Genomic DNA, 21,030 nt, shown 5'->3' on the forward strand with positions numbered 1-21,030 from the left:
CTTGATGAATTTGCAGATTATTTTTCAGAATCTCCTTCACTTTACCTTCTGCCTCCGACCAGCTTTCTCCAGTTGACTCCATGATTCCCTCAAAGATCAGGTTTTTCCGCTTGGACTGTGCTTCCAGATGCTCCATTCTATCCGTTATAGTCATTAGACTCTCACACGTTCTGTACACTTCCTCCTTCGCTTCTTTGGCTTGTATTTTCTGTTCACCCATGGCAGTCTTTATCACATCCACCTCTCGCTGGGTAAACTGCAAACTCGTTTTTATCTCCTGTATTTCTCTGGTCATTTCGTCGAATCTCCTGTTGTTTGTCTCCATAATTAGTTGCACAAAGCCTTTGAAGCACTCCTGCTGTTGGTTCAGCATCGCAATGAACATCTGTTTCTCATGATCCACAATATCTTTAACTTGCGCCTCTATGACACATTTCTTCTGCCTCATATCCTCCGTCGCTTCTGATTTATTAGCTCTTTTCCCTCTTTGAGGCATTTTAGCAGTTGTAACGTATGCTCAAAGACTTGAATTATAGAACAGACAAGAGGAGCAGTAAAAACGTCTGCTCTCGCTTGCAAACCCGGAAAAATGCCGGGTTTGATGAAGTTGCATCATGATAATGCATGTGAACTGCGCAGTTGTTTGACAAGTGTTGAAAAGGCATCTGGATGCATGGCCAATGCTTACAATGCCTTTCCTCCGTCTTTCTCTCCTCTGTTCTCTTGATCCTGTGGGCTCTGCACCTCAGCTGTGTTGCATTCCAGTAATTAGCGACTGGTTTGCCGATGCACACAGCTGGGGTGCATCCCGACGATTACTTTCTCCTCCTTATTTATACCACTGACAGACACTCCAGTGTTGCTGGAACATTAACCAGGTACCGCGTAATGTAGGTGGATAGAATGCTATGATGACAGTTTCTGTGCGTTTTGGCTTGATTCTATGACACATTTCTTCTGCCTCATATCCTCCGTCGCTTCTGATTTATTAGCTCTTTTCCCTCTTTGAGGCATTTTAGCAGTTGTAACGTATGCTCAAAGACTTGAATTATAGAACAGACAAGAGGAGCAGTAAAAACGTCTGCTCTCGCTTGCAAACCCGGAAACATCCATCTCTACTCTACCTGGACTTTTATATACTTGGACTTTGTTATGTTCTTTTGATACTCTGTGTTCTTTTGTAACCAGCAACCAACATGATTTTTTCCCCCTAGCACCTGGGTCGGCAAACTTGAGCCCAACCTCAGTCCTCCCTCACCCTCCTGGTGAGGGGGGCTACCATAACAGTGACAGTCACTTGCCATTATATAAGTAGCTGGAAAATACAGAATGCTGTTCTTCAAAGCAATGCCGGAGCAGAAAACTGCTGAAAACCCAGCAAATGTGCTTTCTGCTGCCACGGAACACTGGGGACATGCAGGTAAAGTCACAGCATGCGCACATGACAATGTTAGCAATATCATGTCCTTGGTGCAGGGGTGGGAGGCATCTTTGAGTAATTGCCACATAGTTCCCAGGAATATCAAATTGCATTTTAGCTTGAAATGCCCATCCCTATATGACACAACATTCTCTGAATTGGGATTGTATTGATCCCCACTAATTCTGATTAAGCAACAAATGAATTACCAATTAAGTGACTGATGAATAAAATAATTCTTCAGCTTGTCCCATCTGAACTGTGGGACTAAATCACTTGTCAGAGGTAATCTTTTTGTTTTTACAACACGAAACAGCAGGTTAATAGGACACTGAAGACAAAACAATAAATGTAGGACATTTACAAAAGAAAACGGGACATGGGGAGATTTTACATGTAGTGTAAGAGTGCGAGGGTGTGTTGTGTAGGTGTAGTGTATTCAACTCTAGTAGTAAACATCCCTAATTCTTATTTATGGGGAGAAACACCCACTTTTATTTTCAAATTTTACTTACATCTATCAAAACTATTGATACATGTAACTACTTCCTTGAAACTAAACTATGCTAGGGAGAAACTTTAGCTTCTCCCCAGCTTAAATAAAAATTCTGAAAAAAAGAGAATAAATTCATTCGGTTTTGAGCCTTACATCTAACTAAGCTAATAGGCTGAACCTCCTTAAAATTAAACTATGTGGGGGAAACAGCTGCCTTTCCCCTTGCTTAGATTAAAATATTCATCCAGTTTATATGACTAATATTTATTTTTATTCTAAATTTAATTTAGCTTTTAGCCTTACATCTATAAAATATTTAGAGAGCAACAAATTAGGTTTGCGTGCTGCTGCTCTGTCCTATTGCTAGGGAAAGCCTAATAAAATCCTGTTGTTGTACAGTCCTTGCTCTGGGGGTGTTTGTCAGTCCTATTCCCACTGGAAACCCCAATAAAATCCTTTAATGTTATAAAAGCATAAGTAGTAGCATAGTCATAACTTTCTGTCTCACCCATCATAAATTGCTTCGAAGATGAAAAGTAAAATATTAATGCGAAATCCTTTTAAGAATGTAATTACGCACCATAATAGTTGACAGCCTTTGGTTTAGATGGAAGCAAAGTGGGTGGGCTTAGGGGGTTGGGGGTGCCATAGATCATTTCACACCTCAGTTTGACAGGTGTGGCATTACATATCTCTCTTTAGTGACTTTGGCTCTTGACACCATAATAGACATACTTTAAAAGTAAGTCATTGCTATAATTAAAACTTAGAAAAAATCAACTGGACTTAGATTTCTAGATCAAAGACATTTTCACCTCTCATCCAAATGTTCATTTTAACCCTCATGTCCTGTTTTGAAGCTAGTAATAAGATATAAATCACATAAGGATCATGATGTAAAAGAAAACATTTGTCCAAATTTTCTTACCTTGCTCATTCTCTTTAAAGACCTGCAAATCTTCCACCTCTACATTTCTCCACCACCTGTTCATTTTCAGAACCTAACATAGCTCAAGCAACATTACAAACAATAGAACCCCAACAGATAGCCAATATTTAACATGTATAAATTGCAGATTGTGCATATGCTATAAAACCTACCTTGTTGCCCTGTTTCCCTGTTGTGTGCAGTGAGGAAAAACCTTCTAGATCTATGTGCACACACACCAGTCACTAACTACTTCATCGTCTGAATGGAGGCCAGGAGAAAGAACAAGACAAGGACATATGGAGGCTGGATCCAATACTCAACTCCTCCTCAAGTAACCGTCAGTAAATACCAAGTATTCTAACAATAGCAATGACTTCTGAAAACAGTTTGCTTGAATTTCAAGGTTAAGACAGTCAAGGTCCCTCACACCTTTACTTGTCATTGTAGACATCAGAGGTACGAGGACTATGGACAGCTGGGAATGGGGCCTTTCACAAAGTTCTGACTTGTCCACTAAGGCCTGGAATGGATTACAGGTAAGTAAACTATGCAGAAATGGCACATATCACATTCATGTATATTATATTATTCTAGTACTGAGACATTATTGTGTACATCCCATTTAATGTTGCAGCTGGTAAAGGGGCAGCTAGTTTTAACTACCTTATATGCATTTAATTTGAATTACTGCTGGGTAGCTTGTGATTTTTCCACCAGAGATCAATGAGGTCTTATAATTATACAGTATTTTTGTATTAATCTGGTTATGAAAAGTAGCTAAAGTTAGAAAACGTAGTGGAGTAAACAGTAAAATATTTGCCTTTAAAATGTAGTGAAGTCGCAGTAACAAAAAAATGAAAATACTCAAGTAAAGTAAAGATGTTTCAAAATTGTACTTAAGCACAGTACTTGAGTAAATGTACTTAGTTACTTCCCACTACTGTTTAGAACAAATAAAGTGTGATTAGTTTGCAATTAATTGTGAGTTAACTATGGACGTTCATGAGAGTAATCGCAAATATTTTAATCGATTGATAGCACTAATAAATCATGTATAAGAAATAACAAAACTGTGACATTACTTCATCTTTTGCTCATCTTTTTAATGCATGATTAATATCCACATCACTGGTTGACAATTACTCACAATTAACATCTCTTTCATACCAAATAATTATAATTCAAGGGGAGATGAGCGTTATCTAATAACACAGATGTCTCTAACAATCAGCAGTTATCATCTGCATACTCTTGCTATAATGTTGTGCCCTAGAGAATGACACAGCCCACTACAATAGACCCACTCCACAGGACTGAAAAGTAGATTCTTTAGCTTGTTTTCTCTCAGTTTGTAATTATAGATATGGACATGTCATGGGGTGGAGCCAGGGGGTGGGCAGGGGCAGCACTGGCCATCCCCAGAATCTGACTGGCCTCCCCTGCCAGAGTCGAAATATGATGCTTGTCAGTATTGATGAATGAAAAATTAAAAACAATGACAAATTGTTGCCTTAAATACAATTAACATTTTCAGGTGCTTTGTAATTGATATTGGTCAAATTAGTTCTATTTTTTATCATGCATGCACCATGATATTTGCATTCATTTCTCCGACTGTGTTGTTGTGGAGCACTTGGCATAATTCACCTTAGTGGTGGAAACCACTGTGCAGCAGTAATGTCTCTGGCTGGTAGTAAATAAGGACCACAGCCAAAGTTGGTAAAAGAAATAAGTATGAGTCTCACAAGCTCTTGATAATATATGGTTCATAATTTCAGAGAACCAAGGGTTGAATTTACTTTATACATGTATTTCAAATGTGCCACCCCTCTTTGTGTCTGTGCCCCAGCCTGGCCACCCCATCCAAATTTTCTAGATCTTGGGACATACTGCTCTTATCAAATCCAAAGTTAAGTACAGAACAAGGGTACCTACTAACATGTATAAAAATGACCAAGATACAATACTTTACTTAAAAAATATAATAGGGTTCACAAAGTTTCCACTCCTTGAAAATTAAACATTTGGAATGTTGGTTAGGCTACTGGGCTACTAACTGGTATATGTTGTGTTAAAGGACACAAGCAGAGAAAGCTACTTTTCAGTGCTGTGGTGCTGACAAGCCCCTCTAGATGGGAGACAAAACTAGGGGCTCCATTTGCATATCTACCAACACTATCTTTTATTGGAAATTTTCCAGTTATATCTTTCCCAATTTATTATATTCTTTGTTACTGACAGTGAAAAGATAATTTGGTTCAAGACTTCACTTAACTCAGTCTTGTGTTGGTAGGTATGTCATTGTGTCTATATAGGAACTGTCCTAATACAGAACATTAGTTTCTACCACACGGCAGAAGTCTCAGTACTGCTAGTCTAACTGGGGAATAGCATTGGGTAGAAGGGCTGACAAGTGTGCCTCAGATGTCATATGTAGTACATTTCAAACTGGAAATCAACCAGATTCAGAGGAGATCTTTCTGTTTAAGTGATGTCTCCCAACCAGTTCTGAAGTGTGATTTAGCTCTCTGCACCACCAGGTTTTGTTACTGTGATTCTTCTGTAAGTCATAGACTTTTTGGGACCATTCCAAACACAGTCTCCCTTCCTGCCCATCATTTTGATTCTGGTAAACAGTGTTTCTATATGTGTATATATTCCAAAACAGAACAGAGTCAAACCCTCACACATGAATTTATAACGTTGCATCTTTAGTACATTTTGAAAACATTCTTGAAACTTCAGCAGCCCTTTTCTTGGTGGAAAAAAGGCGGACTGAAAAAGAAAAAGTACAGTTTTTCTTTCTTATGCTTTCAATCTTGTAATACCTTAACAGTAAGTTTTATGAACATAAAACCTCATCTGTCAACATCCACAACACCCTGTTAAGAAGTTTTTTTTCTTACTTTTGTTTTCTTTTCTGTTCTTTTTTTTTTTGGTTTTCATTTATTTGAATTACTTCTGGAATGATAAAAACATGGTAACTATATACAAGGGACAGTGTGAGATACTAGTGAAAGGATGCTGTTCAAGCGCTTTAACAGGGAAATTCAACAACTGGATTGGACATTTGAGTGACTCAAGTTGTTACTTTTTGTCCAAGCTGCAAAGATATTAAAACATTACCTTTATCTGTCACCTAACCACTATTTACTAGTTGTTACTGAATCAAAAGGCATAAGCATAGCCTTTAAACTCATCAGTTTCTGTAATCATATTAAACCTTAACTGTTCAAGATATTCAAAATGCAATTATCATTGGCAAATTTTGTTCATAAACACAACATAAATGCTTTTCATACTGAGTTTATAAATGCTGTTACCTTTTTGGCATCTGAAAAGCTTCTGTTTTGTCAGTACACTAGCATTTCTCATATGAGACACTATGGTTCTAACCAAGATATGCACAGAGCAGGACAATTTTGTATTTTGTCTTGTTATAAATGAAATATATCTTTGTCATTTAAGCACATAATTTCTCCTTACTTACTGGCCCACAGGCCAAAGTCAAGTGGCATCTAAAGTAAAGTTACAATAAATCTTTGTATACAATTGCTAGTACTGTTGTTTTGGGGTGTAATGGTGGCCTAGTGGTTTAAGATGCTGATGTTAGAGAATAACTTTTATTGTCATCTCTCATCTCATTTCCTGTCAGTTTTCCACCGTCTGTCTCTCATATACACTGTAACTGTATTAGAAGGGAAAATAAATACTATATACTTCAAAGTTTAGGGGCATTTATAGGTGTATATAAAGTGGGAATCATTGCATAACAAGTACAACGTGTTTAAATTTAATTTATCTTTAATCCCATAATTATGCTAAAATAGGCAATGCTTTAACTCAAAGTAATTTTCATGATCTTATGTCTGTTTCATCGGTCATGGGGTAAACCCCATAAGTTTAGATCGGGGTTTTAAAATAATTGACACATGGACCATCGTTCTGACTAAGAAGTAACCTGAGGACCCCTGCTTTGTGGTAGATAAACCAGATGGGCAATATTTTGATCCACTTTTCTAAATGTTATATATTTGCATAATTTTGATTATTCACAAACAATAAGTAATGCATGGAAATAGATCAAAAATCTTTAAAAAAGATTCCTTCAGTCAAACTACCCTATTGAATGCATGATCAGGGACCACATGCATTGCCTTCTTGAACCACCAGGGGGCTGCAGACCACTGGTAAAAAATCCATGGTTTAGATGCGTCTCATTAAAATAAAGTTGTTGGAAGTTCTCATTTTCACTTTTCTAGGGGAAAGCTAATTACATACATTTGCATAACATACTGTTTCCTAAAATTATTCATGGCATTTATAACATTCGACCAGAGGCAATTGTGATGTCAGTCATCTCAAAACGTCATATAAGATGAGCATTGGCCAAATTCCTCAAACCTCAGAATGAACCATGGAATGACCACAAATGGAAACTTTCCCACTTAGAAAATGTGACTTTGAAGCTTGGTCATAAAGTAAGAACCAATGAATGTTAACAGGAACAACATGAGGGCAGACTGGACAGTCGAGTGTTAAACCATCATAGCCAATAGCACAACACAGATGACCAAAGTTCCACTAAAAGCCACTAAACTGGCCAATATAAAGGGGTATTGGTGTGTCCTCAAGGATATACAGCATCAGCTCATCCCTTCACATGGTAACATACTGTCACACTGAGATTCCAGCACTCAGTCGTACAGTCTGTACACGCAGACCACTGCCTACACCTATTAAAGTGCTTTCATCCCTTCTTCAATTGCTGAAGGAAGATTCACATTATTATTTTTACATTCGATCCACACACGTTATGTGATATGTTTTGCTTTTAGGCAACTCATGGGAATGACTTGGAGGGAACAATACAATATTAAATATACCTATATGATGTCTGCATTTGCCTAGTCATTATTGTTGACTATTTGATCAATTGCTGTTTGATGATCATAACTTTATCTAACTACCAAAACTGTTTTGCTCCTAAAAGCACACTTACAGTACACGGTTGACAAAGATGTACCAATATTCAGTTTAATATCACTGCAGTGCATCAAGTAATCAAGACATTTGAAGTGCACGACTTTTGAAGGGAACTGTACATATGTTATATGATGTTGATAGTATATAGTGTGGGAGACATATAGTGTGGCCATCAAAGCTAGTTTAAATGAGAACCACATGTAATTCTACTGTAGCTTCTCTAATGGTCACTTAAGGTTTCTTAGTCAGACTTCATGAAGTCTGAGTCAGACTATCAGTGTTCCAGAGGCGAAGCAGCACTCTCTACAGGATGGATTCGGTAGTAACACTTCACGCATCTGACAACTACAGTAACACTCCACAAATACGTCACTAATCCTTCATGGTATCAGCAGACACCATCCAAGCAGAATTACAGTGATTAGACAGGACCTTCTCCTTTAAAATCCCTGCTTCTACTTGTTTTAGTGGTTTGACACATAACAATGCTTAAATCAAAATCACATCACAGTGTTGTTTAAATAGAATGCCAAAGCTGAATTTAGGTGAATACTTAAAATAATTAATAACAGACCAAAATGTTACAACTCTTCTTCACAGTAGTCCATTTAAGACATTTAACAATTGTGCAAACTGATCAAAATAACACTTCCTACAACTCTGGGCTGCTTTATCATCAACCACTGGTTTGAATTTGCTTTAAAACTGAGTGTGCTACTGCCATTTTAAATAGTTTTATCACTTAAAATGTGGATCGATATTTTACAAGGACATATTTATTCATTAGAAAGACTACATTATTTGCAGACCATTCTGGGCTGTGTCTTACGGCATTTATGACATTTTGGAGTTGGGTAGTTCCATTAGTCATTTTAACTGGCATCTCCAGCTACAGTACCTGTTACGTTCTGTAGTCATTCCCTGTCTATCCTTCTCTTTTTGTTTGTACATTATGTGTATGCACAGATAACAGGAGGCTTCCTCAGCTAAGATCACTGTATTGCTGTCAGAGAGTTGGAGTGAAACACAGGGGGAGCAACTAGACCAGCAGGTGTCAAGATGAGGTGAGCCTAGGATGAAAATGTCTGACAGTGACTATGATAGGAACAACACACTGACACAGCTCCTTGCTGTTTTAATGACATCAGCGTAGACTACCAAAACACAATAAAGGTTTGGTTTCATTCTAGAATGGAGCAATACCTTTATGAGCAGTATACCATTTTTATTTTAGGGTGCTCAATTTTGTTGGTGTATATTATACTTTTTGTATATGTACAGTATGCTGATTTCTGTGTGTGAGGGGGGACGTGTATATCAGCAAGCATGTGTGTGCTTTCCTGTATAGATCTGTGCTTTTGTGTATGTGTTGGTGTGTGAACAAAGCTAGCAGGTTTCACAGAGAGGATTCTAGGATGTACCAACCACAACTTTAAAGATGGTATGGCTTTGCAGTCTGTCTGTCTCTAATAGCCACATGTTGATTCAGGGTGACTGCTGGGGTCCCTCACAGGGGAATTCATGAGTGGGGCTGAAGGAAACATGGAAGGTTTGGTATCAAGTGATTAGAAAGCATGGGAAGCAAAGTATTGTGAAACAGGAGAACAGGGTTGGATGTGCTGTGGCGGACAAAGACATACAGAAAAAATAAGATTAAAAGTTTAGGCAGCAACAGAGTTTATGCTAAAGGTCAAGAATATAAGTGTGTGAGTTTATTTTGGAGATAAAGTATAAAGGTTTCATGTGTTACATATAGACTGTATATAAGCGGATTCACTTCTGAGAGCTGCCACATTGTCCATCTTTATATACAATCTATGGTGTTACACTGAGATTGATCTGTTGTATAATGTGTTATACTTAGTGCTTTTTTATTTGTTTAAAACCAAACTGAACAGGGATGCCGTGCTGTAACATTAACAGTAGTTTGTGGACTTGTGTTAACACCATATGACCAGAGCTGATAATGGACAAAGTAATGCTCAAAATACTGTGTTGTGGTGAAATTCATTTTCATGGTTCTTGGGGCTTGGTGGTGTAAAGAACACTCACAGGGCTAGCTTGTAAACTACTGGTACCCTAGCAGCAGAGAACATGCGAGTGCTAGTCATTTACACCAGCTGTCTGAGCTTTGTTCTGTTGTCTCTGTGCTAGGTTGTTTACTCACCCATAGAATTTTGCATGTACATGATTTCATTCATTAAAAAGTTCCTGAAAAGGGGGAAAAGGCTCAACCTTTTAACCAGCTTGGTAGTGGACAGTTGGTAAGCTGGTTAGCTTGTAGAGCTTGAGCTTTTTCCCCCTTTTCCCCACATTAGCACAATTTGAACAAAAACTCGTGGTTTGTGTTGATTCTATCAAAATAAAGTGATTTTTTAAAAAGAAAATTTCACAATTTTAAGTGCTGGTGTAACCTGGTCAGCAGCCTGTCACATGGTGGTTGACACTGTATGCAATAAGAAAAGTGCTACATACTGTATACTGTGCATCAGTGCTCATGTCACTTGACTAAAAAGGGCAGCAGCTAGCACTTTAGCTTTGTTTATACTATCTTTAATAACCACAAAGTGTTTAATACCCCCTTTTAGAATCACTGCTCCAGCTTGCTCTGTTGTCAAGTTCCTCATAAGCACTGTCAATAAATGCATCTTAATTACACAACACAGGAATTATCTGACATTCTGAAAGCTTCTATTTTGATTCTTTAGATCTGTATTAAAATATCTCCAATTATATCTACTCTACTCTGCATAAGCCCTTGCCCTCACCAATCACTACTAGCTGAGCATTTCATGATATTAATAGTCCAGAAATAAATAAGTATTTCCATAATTAATCTGACAAAGTAGGGCAGTAATACCAAGGGAACTAAGTTCAGAGCTACACGGGCATGGACTTGGAATGGAGGTGGGGCAAAAAGTAGCATTACCATAGGTCTACTAGCAAGTTTGCAGTATCAAAGTAGTTTTGAAGGCCTGTTAAAGACTAAGGTCTCAGAAATGTTGTGTCCACAGGGTATTAAGGGTTATATGTGCAAATGTTTAACTTAGACAAGAAAATCTAGCAATGCTCAATATACTCAATACAGCTTGACTATGATCATGGATTTATTGTGTTGGAGTTAGATTTGGGGTTTTCAAAATAAGTGCTTACAAGGGAATTCAAGAAGCTAGTGGAATCCCACGCAGAGAAACACAGACAAACAGCAAGTGCTCCTCTCTATCATAAACAGGGCTAAAGGTCATTCCAAGGGTGCTGAGAAGTCGGATGTAAAGGTTTATAGCAGGAAGCTGGCAGGTAGACCCCAGAGAAACACTGAGAGGCAATCTTTCAGTCTGGTGCTGCAAAGGGTGAGATTAAAAGTGGAGCTGTGATAGGTTGGTTGGTTGGTCGGTCTGTTGATTGGCAGGTTAGCGAGCATTGTGTGTGGCCCACCAAAATCTACAGGTCAGTGGTACTCAATCTGTGGAGGAGAACACACTAGATTAAGAAGGGAGAAAAAAAAAAACTAACAAAAAAAAGAAAGTGATACATTACTCAGGTGGATATTTTAAGACTTTAAATTTTACCAGTCAGATGGTCTCTAATAGGCTGTCACTGTCTGGAGCAGGTTCTTATGAATTGAGCCAAATTATGAAATGTTCATGTTTTTGATTTTATTAGCACTACAGACATCCATTAGTTAGCCTGACAATAACATCAAGTGACAGTAAAACCTGCTGTCCCTCTGAATTCAGAGAGTCTGGTGGCCAGCTACAGTGCTACAAATGGATTTATCCACTAAAACCGGCTAATCTGTTCTCTGTAGGTCTCTTCATAATTTAATTTAGTGGAAAATGTCTGCTATTTTTACCATCCCACTTCATCAGACACAAAGCAGAGAGCAGGTACTGTATACACACATGCACACAGTATCTTATTTAATTGTCAGTTGACTCTGGAGTTGACCATTCACTGATTGTCCAGTCACAGCTTATCAACTAACCATAGCAGGCCTGTCTGGTGCTGACAAATGATGGGGAAAAAATAATGTGCTGTTAGTCTAAAAGAAGCCTGACTGAAAACAACAGCCACATGACCACGTGAACAGCAGGCTCTGTGTAGGCAGATACAGTTTATGGCCACCCGCCTTTTCTTTTTGCTACTGTCTCAGGGATATCAAAGGAAACAAATGAGCTGCAGTCTAAGTGTAACCATACACAGTGCACATGCTTGTTGTCCATACTATACTTGGCTCTTATTTCCTGACCATGTTACTGACCATATTGGGGGGTGGGGGGAATCAGTAACTGAAACGTTACTGGAGGCATCTGGCCCCAGCCCCTATACAGTTCATGCTTGTCCATGAAGGATCAAGAAAAACTGTGATGTATACTGGCTGATGTTGATGTGCATTTCACTTCATGTATTTCACAGTAAATGAGTATTAACCTTCAACTACGCTCTGATGTTGCAGTCAGATTTTTATATATCACTACTGTAAATGATTTTCTGGCTAGATTTGGCACCTAGTAACAAATCTGATGACTTTATTTTGGCAGATTTTTATCTCCTTTGTCTTGAGGAGAGTTACAAATGTTTCTTAGTGAATGAGCTCTCATGTGGCTGTGGCTCTCTTGACTGTGTTTACTGACTGGGTGTCACAATCCTAGTCCTGGTCCGGTCTCCACCATGTTTTCCTGGCCTTTCTTCTTCTGAACTTTTCTATAGACTCTTAGGGGGATATATAAAGTTTTGCAGCTCATTTTTGATGCACTAAAATTGCATGTATTCATATTACCAAGGAATCTCGGTGGGGTTTTGTAGCTGAGGAAAAGAAAAAAGGAGGCAGCACTTGCACTGGTCTTAGGCAATATATATTTTAAAGCATTCCCATTCAGGGATGCAAAAATCAGGGAGGAGAGAACGGAAATGTATACAAGTTCCCTCAGCACCTGATTTACCATGGCTCCAACAGAGAAAACTGTGGCTGAAATGTAATGTCAGGAAAAAGTAGGAGTAAAATTTGCAGCCCTGCTATCAGCATGGCAGCTGTTGGTCACCTGAGTTAAGAACACATTTGAGGAGGGAGAGGGTGTTTGTAAATGGCATCACTCGCCAGAGGAGAATGTGAGGGACTTACAGGCTGTCAGGTCAAACCATTCTTCAGTTACTGAAGAAAACACAGGATGATTAAACTGGCAGAAGACTCCATGATTGCTGTTCTGAAATATGTTTGTTGGTTCTTTCAACCATATTAAAGTTCAGCAATCAGTCGACTTACACTTTCTTCTAAGCTCCCTTTTGGTCCACGGTTGCACAGTATCCTACAGGCACCGGATCCTAATTGGAAGTGTATTTGAATTACCACAGCTGCTGCTGTGCTCATTTACACTAAAGTAAACAATTTCCATGCTGCAATATATTGTGAACCTGAGGGTAATTTGCAGCAGGTATATCGCCCTTAATGTTCATCCAATCTCCAGTTTCCCCAGATTTTATAACCAACGCTGTCCTACCTCCCATTTCCTTTGTGTCTAGGCCTGACTGCCACACCCAGCAACTGTCTTCAATCCCCGATTTGCTCCCTCAGTACAAATGTTTGTCTGTTTGTTTGCTCATAGTTGGATTATCTGATGTGCTTGTCAAAGCTTTGTGCTCTCTGTAGCCTCAGTGATATTTTACCTCCATGTTTACTTGTGTTTCCCTGGTTTGGATTGTTGCTGTTTTGAATTTTTATTCTTGTGCTGTAATTGAACTTTCTGTTATAGAGTTAACTTAAAGAGCCCGTGGCATGTTTTACCTTGTTTTTTGACTTATCTACAATGTTACAACGGTGAATTATCATCTTAGACATTGCCTTGTATGTTCTAGTACTTCTATGCAGAGGCAACTCGGTTTATACAAGTCTCACAAACTCTCGCACTTAAAACTTTTTTCTTACAAAATAAAGTATTACGTGACAGTTTAAGGATTTTCTTGAATGGTTATAATTTCCAGGCTATTGCACGTTCATGTGAGCTTGCCTGACATTCACCAGTGTCATTGTAGAAGCAGAATTTTTCGACTGAACATGGTTTTGTGGATATATTTTACCTCCTCCTTCAGCACTGTGACCAGAGGATGTGGAGAAAAATACAGGGCCTGAGGTTACTGTATGTCCAAGAATGTTCCTATACAGGGACTCGCTGTTTTACCTAACGGGTCTAACCTACCAGCAGCCAGCCAGTGAAGCCCCCTGTAGCAGTGAATGATGAGCTCATCAACTCTGGATTCCCCTGGAGCACAGCACCTGTTTGTTTTGACTGCTTGAGGCCAGTGTGTCTGCTGCATGTGATGTGTTGCTGGTTAATGAACAGATTAACAATCCATGATGTTATTGTCGGGGCTAAGTTACCTGTTGGAGTTAATTTCACTACTTTGCGACTGTATGTGGTCGGGGAACATGCAGCAACCACCAGTTGGGTTTACCGACCTTAGAGCTACCTGAAAAGGAGTGATGTTTCCACCATTTCATGGGTCTTAATGGTAAGAAAACACATGTTGCATGTCTGTTAATACCTTATTTCATGCCAGATAAAATATGGGGTTTACCCACTTTGTTTACTGTAGAGTGTTACACATCTCTGGCAACACTGTCTCCTTGAAACATGTTGTGTACATGGGAGTTGTACTAAGAGTAATTTTGGTGATTTTTTATCATTATAAGATGAAAATGTTCTGTGTGAGAATGGAAACATGACATGTCAGTTGGCAACAACCACAGATGAGCCCTTCACTGCATTTAAACTGACAGCTCTTTGTCTGTGTGTGTGTGTGTCATTGTGTTTACACCCACTTGTGCCAGCAATGCCTTTGTCTATGCTAAGGGGCTCCCTCAGTCCATCTCCCCCAAAAGGAGTGGGTGTTTGCTCCTTCACTCCATTTTCCTTAGCAACACCTCCTGGTGCGGTTGCCTTAGCAACGCCTGCTGGTCCTGTTGTCGGCACGCCACTTGGAGGTGAAAATGTCTTCTCCTCTGTTTTCTCCTCCTATAGCCAAATATAGACACACAGGGGGGAGAGGACACACAGAGATGCACACAGGGAACACTGTATCTCTTACAGTGTAATAGCCTCATGCCACCACACCATCTAGTGGTGTTGGCCAGTAAAAGCACAATGAGTCAGCAGAACCAGAAAAGTCAACTGTCTGTTAAATAATATTGTTAATAAATATTGTTAATAACTGTTCAAGTTCAACCTTGTGTCCATTGGCCTGTCCATTTCCTGGTCCCACATTGTCCAGGGATCCAATCTTTGACTTAGCTTTAACGTTTAGTTTATGGGCCTCAATCTTAACATCACCACCACCTGGGATAAAAAACAGAAAAATAAAAAGAATAGAACAGGAATAGAGTCTGAGGGGAGGAAAACAGATGAGAAGAAAAGACATTTTCAGAGCTGAACCTGGCTTGTGTTTGATGTTGTCCTTGGAGCCGCATTTGGATGTCACCTTACTCACATCAACCTTCTTATTCAAGATCTGCACCTGGGGAAAAGGAAAGATCATAAGGTAGCCTCTTCATGCTTAAATTAAGTCATAAAGATGCCACTGATATAATGCATCAATACTTCAATGTCCACACTGTCCACTTTAGGAAATCAATGTCATCCATTTTCAGAGAGGAGAACATTCTGTATAAGATAATGGAATATAATAGAGAACAAATGTACCAGATCTAATGTGCTCTATTCCTTACTTTGACTTGTGCTATTCTTAGTGAAAGTGCCTTTTTATTTTATTAGAGAGGTATATTTTGCATTATTGATGCTGATAATTCTGGCCAGGCTATAATTAGAGGATTGGAGCTGGCAGTTGTGAGACCATCATCATATCATGACAGTGTGTGCTTAGGATTACAATGAGAAATCTTGAGTACTCTGACCACTACTGGCACTAATTGGTTTTAAACTTGTGGATCTGCCTGACAGTGCATGATAAGGCCAGTCAGATCTAATGAGAGAGGACTAACAGTCTGTTGACCATGACCCTCAGTGCTGTTATCATTTTATTAGCAAACAAACCACCATTTTGTCTGGTTGACTGATTGATATCAGAATTCTAGACTAGCAGATTAAAATATTGCTCTGCTCTTATAATGTAAACATAGTTGAAATCTTAAGAGATTATTTAAATATTTGTGATGGCCTTTTAGACTGTCGAAACATACCTTGACTTCAATAAATACAGATTTTGACTATTGATGCAGCTTTATAATGTGTTAATCATACAGTACTACAATCCTATGAGATTTGTGTAGTATCCTACTGCTATGCTGTTGCATTACTACTTTGTATTTGCTTACCTTATATGAAACGTGCCTTACAAAATGGTGTTACTCCTTATATAGTTTTATTTAATATTATTATGTTACTTTGCTATTGCTTCTGTTGTGCATGCATTGTTGTTTCACATTACATAAATAACAATAGATAGTGTAACAAATAGAGAGCTCTGAATGCAGGTTAGGTAGCATAAAATGGACAAGACAAAGAAAAACATCCAAATAAATTTTGGAGCCACTAAAGGGGAATGTGACTCTTTATATAGGATCATGATAAAACATATCTGCATTACAACATATTTATTTACACATATGCAAAATAAATTTGTTTTCACTTTTCAGAGGAATGACTACTCTTTTTTGACCAATACATAATTTTTTCCAAGTGTTTTTCAAGGCACAGCTAGTTGTCTGTGATATTAGAATATTGACTATTAAAACAGTTATGAAAGCTGTGAATAAGTAAAGTTGACTGGCTTTACATTATGCCACTAACCGGACATAATGAAAATGCAAAAGTGATAGACTGGGAAATCTGCATTTTGCATTTTTGTGTAATGTATTTTAGACAGCAAAGTGGTGAATATGACAATAGCCCAGGGATGAAGCATGAGAGTGCAGCAGGTGGGAGAGCAGATGGGAACAACATCTGGAAAGGTAGGCAGAAAGACCTGTGGCCAGTGCACGTTAAGTGAATTCAAACTGAAATGCAAACACTTGGAGTCATTAATGTGCTAATCAGTGTGCATTCATCTGAGTTACTTTGAAAGTGATAACCTTTCATGTGAGTGTTTGATACAGTATGTGAAGAAAAGGTTTTCTGTATATTTATAGCTGTAGTTGTATAGTTGTAGTGAGCATCTTATGGACGCTCACTACTAATAACCCTCAAATTAGATCAGCTAAATCTATATGCAGGGATTCAATCAAAATTTTAGGAACATGAGTTTAAGAACTATTGTATTGTATTGTATTATGTCTTTCTATGTAAACACATCCCAATCAGGTGTGATATAATATGCATCCAGCCTCTTTTCTCCCTTTGTGACCATTCTTCCTGTGCTTGCTAAATAGGACAAACATTTAAAAAATTAAAAATTCCCAAATGATCACAGTTTGGCGCAAGACAGGCTGAATGAGGCTACATTAGCATAAAATGTAATAGAGTATGATTCTACCCTAATCCGAGCCTGGTTCCACCTCCAGCAGTACTTACTTTGCCACCTCCAGGGACATGTTTGATATTGTCCTTGGAGCCACAGCGAGAGGTGACATGGCTGAAGTCCAACTTTTTGTGCATTATCTGAACCTAAAGGCCAACAGGCAGACACACAAACAGGAGAGAAGGAAAGAAAGGTGTGACAAGCAGACAGACATGCGCAGCAGAAAACAGCAGCTTGGTTGGCAGCTCTGTTAAAGAGGAAACAGTGGCCTTGTACAGTGGGCATGGAAAAGATTATGTCATTCAAGTCAAATTATTCCTCCTACACAACCTCTTGACACATGAATTACGTGAAAATTTAAGGAGTGGATAATAAAATAATTGTGGCTCGAACTGAGGGCGCAGCAGTGGGATAGATTCTACATGGTCACTTGTGAATGTGTTCGTATGTAAGAAGAGAGGCTAGCGCAAGTGACTAATGCAGGAAAATGGAAGACAAGATGTTGCTTTATGTTGCACCCATTTCCTAAGAAGAAATGACCAAAGCACAAAGTCATTCCATAGGTAGATTGGTTAGAATGTCTGCATCTTGTTTAAACAAAACTCAACAGTTTTTGAGACATACTGGTTAAAAATGATTTGTGTGGCCTATGTTGAACTCTTTGATGGTTTAACTCTATGAGCAGGGTAAATAATTTAGCCGCAATGGTTACATTGCAAATACACTGCTGGCAAAAAAAGCAACAACAGGGATAAACATATCATAAACTAGTCGCTGACCTTTACCTTTGACCACCAAAATCTAATCGGTTCATCCTTGAGTCCAAATGGATGTTTGTGCCAAATTAGAAGAAATTCCTTTTAGGTAATTCTTGACATATCGTAGTCACAAGAATGGGCTGTATGGACAACCCAAAAACACAGTGGCTTAAGCTGCAACTATCACCAGCGCAGAGGCATAATAAATGAATGAATTAATGAATAAGACAGACTAACAAAAGCCAAAGGTGAAAAATACTTATTCTTTATTCTGTTTTTCTGCTATTTAGTTGTCTGTGCCATGCACATGCACAAACTGAACTAGTGTCCACACACCTCATGGTCTGCAGAGTTGATGGAAATATTTTTAAAATTGTAATTACGCAAGGTTGATTTCAAGATGATGTATTGTAAATTGGAGATAATAAGGGTTATTGTTAGATTCATCGGTAATTACAGACTGTCACCTGTTAAACACAGGAGTAAGAAACAGATAGTTTCCTCTAACTACATACTGTATTTGCAAGGTTTACAGAATTAAACACACAAGATAAATCTATTTTTACCTACACAGCTGTGTACTTGTCCTCAGATGTACTTCGATGAGGATTTATCCAATGTCTCTTTGATGTTCACGTCATACAGTGACATCCATGCATGATTGATAACATAACCTATCAGCTTTTTATTTGTGACATCCAGAGTCAGTATGGCATCACCAAAACAAGCCCGTTCCTGGTCATCCTCACCTTCATCAGTGGTGGAGGTGGACACACAGACAACAGATCCACAGTAGAGCAAATTATGTACAGTGTTACACAAGGTAATACTTGTATTTGTGTGGGGATTATTTTAGGAAACAAGGATTCTGGGAATTGGTCTTGTATGTTAGAAAATACATCCAGTAGGTAAATGTCACTACAGTTGTACTTCCTAATCCACTCCCCTAGTTGCAGCTCATTCTTTTAGGAACTCAGTGTATTGCTTTAATCTTGGTTCCAATCTGTCTCTGCCTTAGTCTCTTTCTCCAAGATAGAAAAGGCGTGATGACGCAGGTGGCGCCAGCAAAGGATGACTCACAGAGCAGTAGCACGTAAGCACACACACACACACACACACACACACACACACACACACACACACACACACACAAGCACAGAGCAGAAGCCTGTAACCAGGGCTGCAGGTTTCTTCTTTCTATTTATTGTTTCTAATACCACATCAAACATCCTAATTGATTTAAATACACCTGCTGTAGCTGCAAGATTGTGGTTCATCATTTCTCCATAATTAAACTGGACTGAAACTAAGAGACGGGGATAAGAGGGGGATAACGGACTACATTTTACATAAGACTGAAAGTTTCCAACCAAAGACTACACACTACAGAGCCCCACAAGGGACATGTGGTTATCAAGAAAACCTTTCAGACCTCAGACCAATCTTATCACAGAAACACTACTTCTAAAACATTGAAGGCTCTAAATGTTCATATACAATAGACTTCAGATAATTTATCATCACTGATGAATGCACAAATAAGATCATTTTTGCCACCAATGCATTGGCTAAGTAATCTGTTGCCACACATTTTCACCTCCACATTTTGGGTGATTCATACATTGTACACATATGTGCTAAAACTGCAATAGTTATTGTGGCAATAAACTGCACTGGGTGCAGTGGACAAATCAGCAATTTACATGCAAGAATAAACAAATGAGCTCCTCTTTTCTTTGTGACATTCACATACTATATGATGTGTGTAATTTTGTATGCAAAATATTTTGGAAGAAACCATGATGTAATAGGAAAGGTTTGCAGTGGTGCAAGCAAGAGGCCACATATACAGGTACAAAAGGCATCTGAAAGGTATTCTTTAGTTGCACTAAAATCTGTGTTTTAATTGGAGCCCTCCACCTCAGTCAGGTTTACGCCATACATGGGTCATCAGTCCCTGTTGGCATGTACTTTGGAAAGTACAGATGGATATTGACATGTACTCGATGATATTTGTGAAATTAGAAAACCACTATATGAACAGTATATGAAGCTCAGTGCTTGTACATATTTAGGTGTTATGGGAATGTAAATGTAAAGGGGCAATTTATAACCCATGCTTGCATGTGCATCTCACAGACATCACTTGGAAACCAATCTATATCCGACTCTCTTCATGTGTGGTTACTGTCCCTTTAGACTAGCTCTCAGTGTGGTCACCAAATGAGGATGTAATTACTTGTAGAACTGTGGGTAAAGCAGGGAAATACAAAACACCAGTATGCTGTAATTAGTACTTGTGTCCACAGAGGTCACTGTTCAACAAAGGTTAAATGACATATCCACAAAAAGGCTTGTTTAAAATAAAACCTTTCTTGAATTGTAGTATTTTTTTATTTGGTCATGTGAAAACAGTGATATTACAAATGTTCCTTTCAGTTTGTTTTTAAGAAAATGTATAATTATAATAATGAATAAGTGTAAATTGCAGTGTGGACTGACGGTTATGGAGTATTTACATAATGTTAAAGGGAACTGCGGGTGGTGTGGGCTGTATATGCCCGCCCTGAATGCAGAGAGAAAGTGGGAGGATACAGTGGTGTGTGAGGTGCGAGGGTGTAGATGGTAGGCACTCACTCTGGCCTTGCCGGGAGGGGTGGAAGGGTCTGATGTCTTGTTGTTCGGGCTGGAGGAGACCTGGGGAGACAACCACCCCGTGGTCAATACAACCTCCAGCCAACCACACACCACAACACAATGGGGTAGAAGAGCAAGTGGAGGGGTGGGGACATGGTCTGATCAAATGGAAGAGGGCTGGATATGTGGGTTAGCTGCTGGACCAATTAAACAAATGTGTGGACTATCATAGCTAAAAAAAAAAAAAAAAAGCATACAGTATGACTGCAAAAAAAAAAAAAAATAAATAAATAAGTGCATGGATTAAAAAGAATTAAACTGAAAAAAAGCTTTA

The 21,030-nt window shown here is 38.7% G+C and overlaps 1 protein-coding gene across 6 annotated transcripts in view; it reads right to left on the bottom strand.

Annotated features, from left to right (window-relative positions):
- Positions 1-3,929: 3,929 nt before the first annotated feature.
- The window catches only part of map4l (microtubule associated protein 4 like), a 111,150-nt gene continuing 94,049 nt past the window's right edge, over positions 3,930-21,030 (bottom strand). For 5 of the 6 annotated variants that reach the window (XM_020624563.1, XM_020624562.1, XM_020624566.1 and 2 more), the window contains 6 exons: positions 20,697-20,756; positions 17,355-17,447; positions 15,261-15,342; positions 15,055-15,164; positions 14,651-14,843; positions 3,930-11,296 (listed from right to left, as the gene is read on the bottom strand). In XM_020624563.1, the coding sequence (XP_020480219.1) occupies positions 11,292-11,296; positions 14,651-14,843; positions 15,055-15,164; positions 15,261-15,342; positions 17,355-17,447; positions 20,697-20,756 (543 nt within the window). In that variant the 3' untranslated portion in view covers positions 3,930-11,291. The remainder of the gene's footprint in view (positions 11,297-14,650; positions 14,844-15,054; positions 15,165-15,260; positions 15,343-17,354; positions 17,448-20,696; positions 20,757-21,030) is intronic. The other variant, XM_020624564.1, reaches the window with a different exon arrangement.

This window comes from Monopterus albus, unplaced genomic scaffold (assembly GCF_001952655.1).
Source record: "Monopterus albus unplaced genomic scaffold, M_albus_1.0 scaffold331.1, whole genome shotgun sequence".
Classification (NCBI taxonomy): Eukaryota; Metazoa; Chordata; class Actinopteri; order Synbranchiformes; family Synbranchidae; genus Monopterus; species Monopterus albus.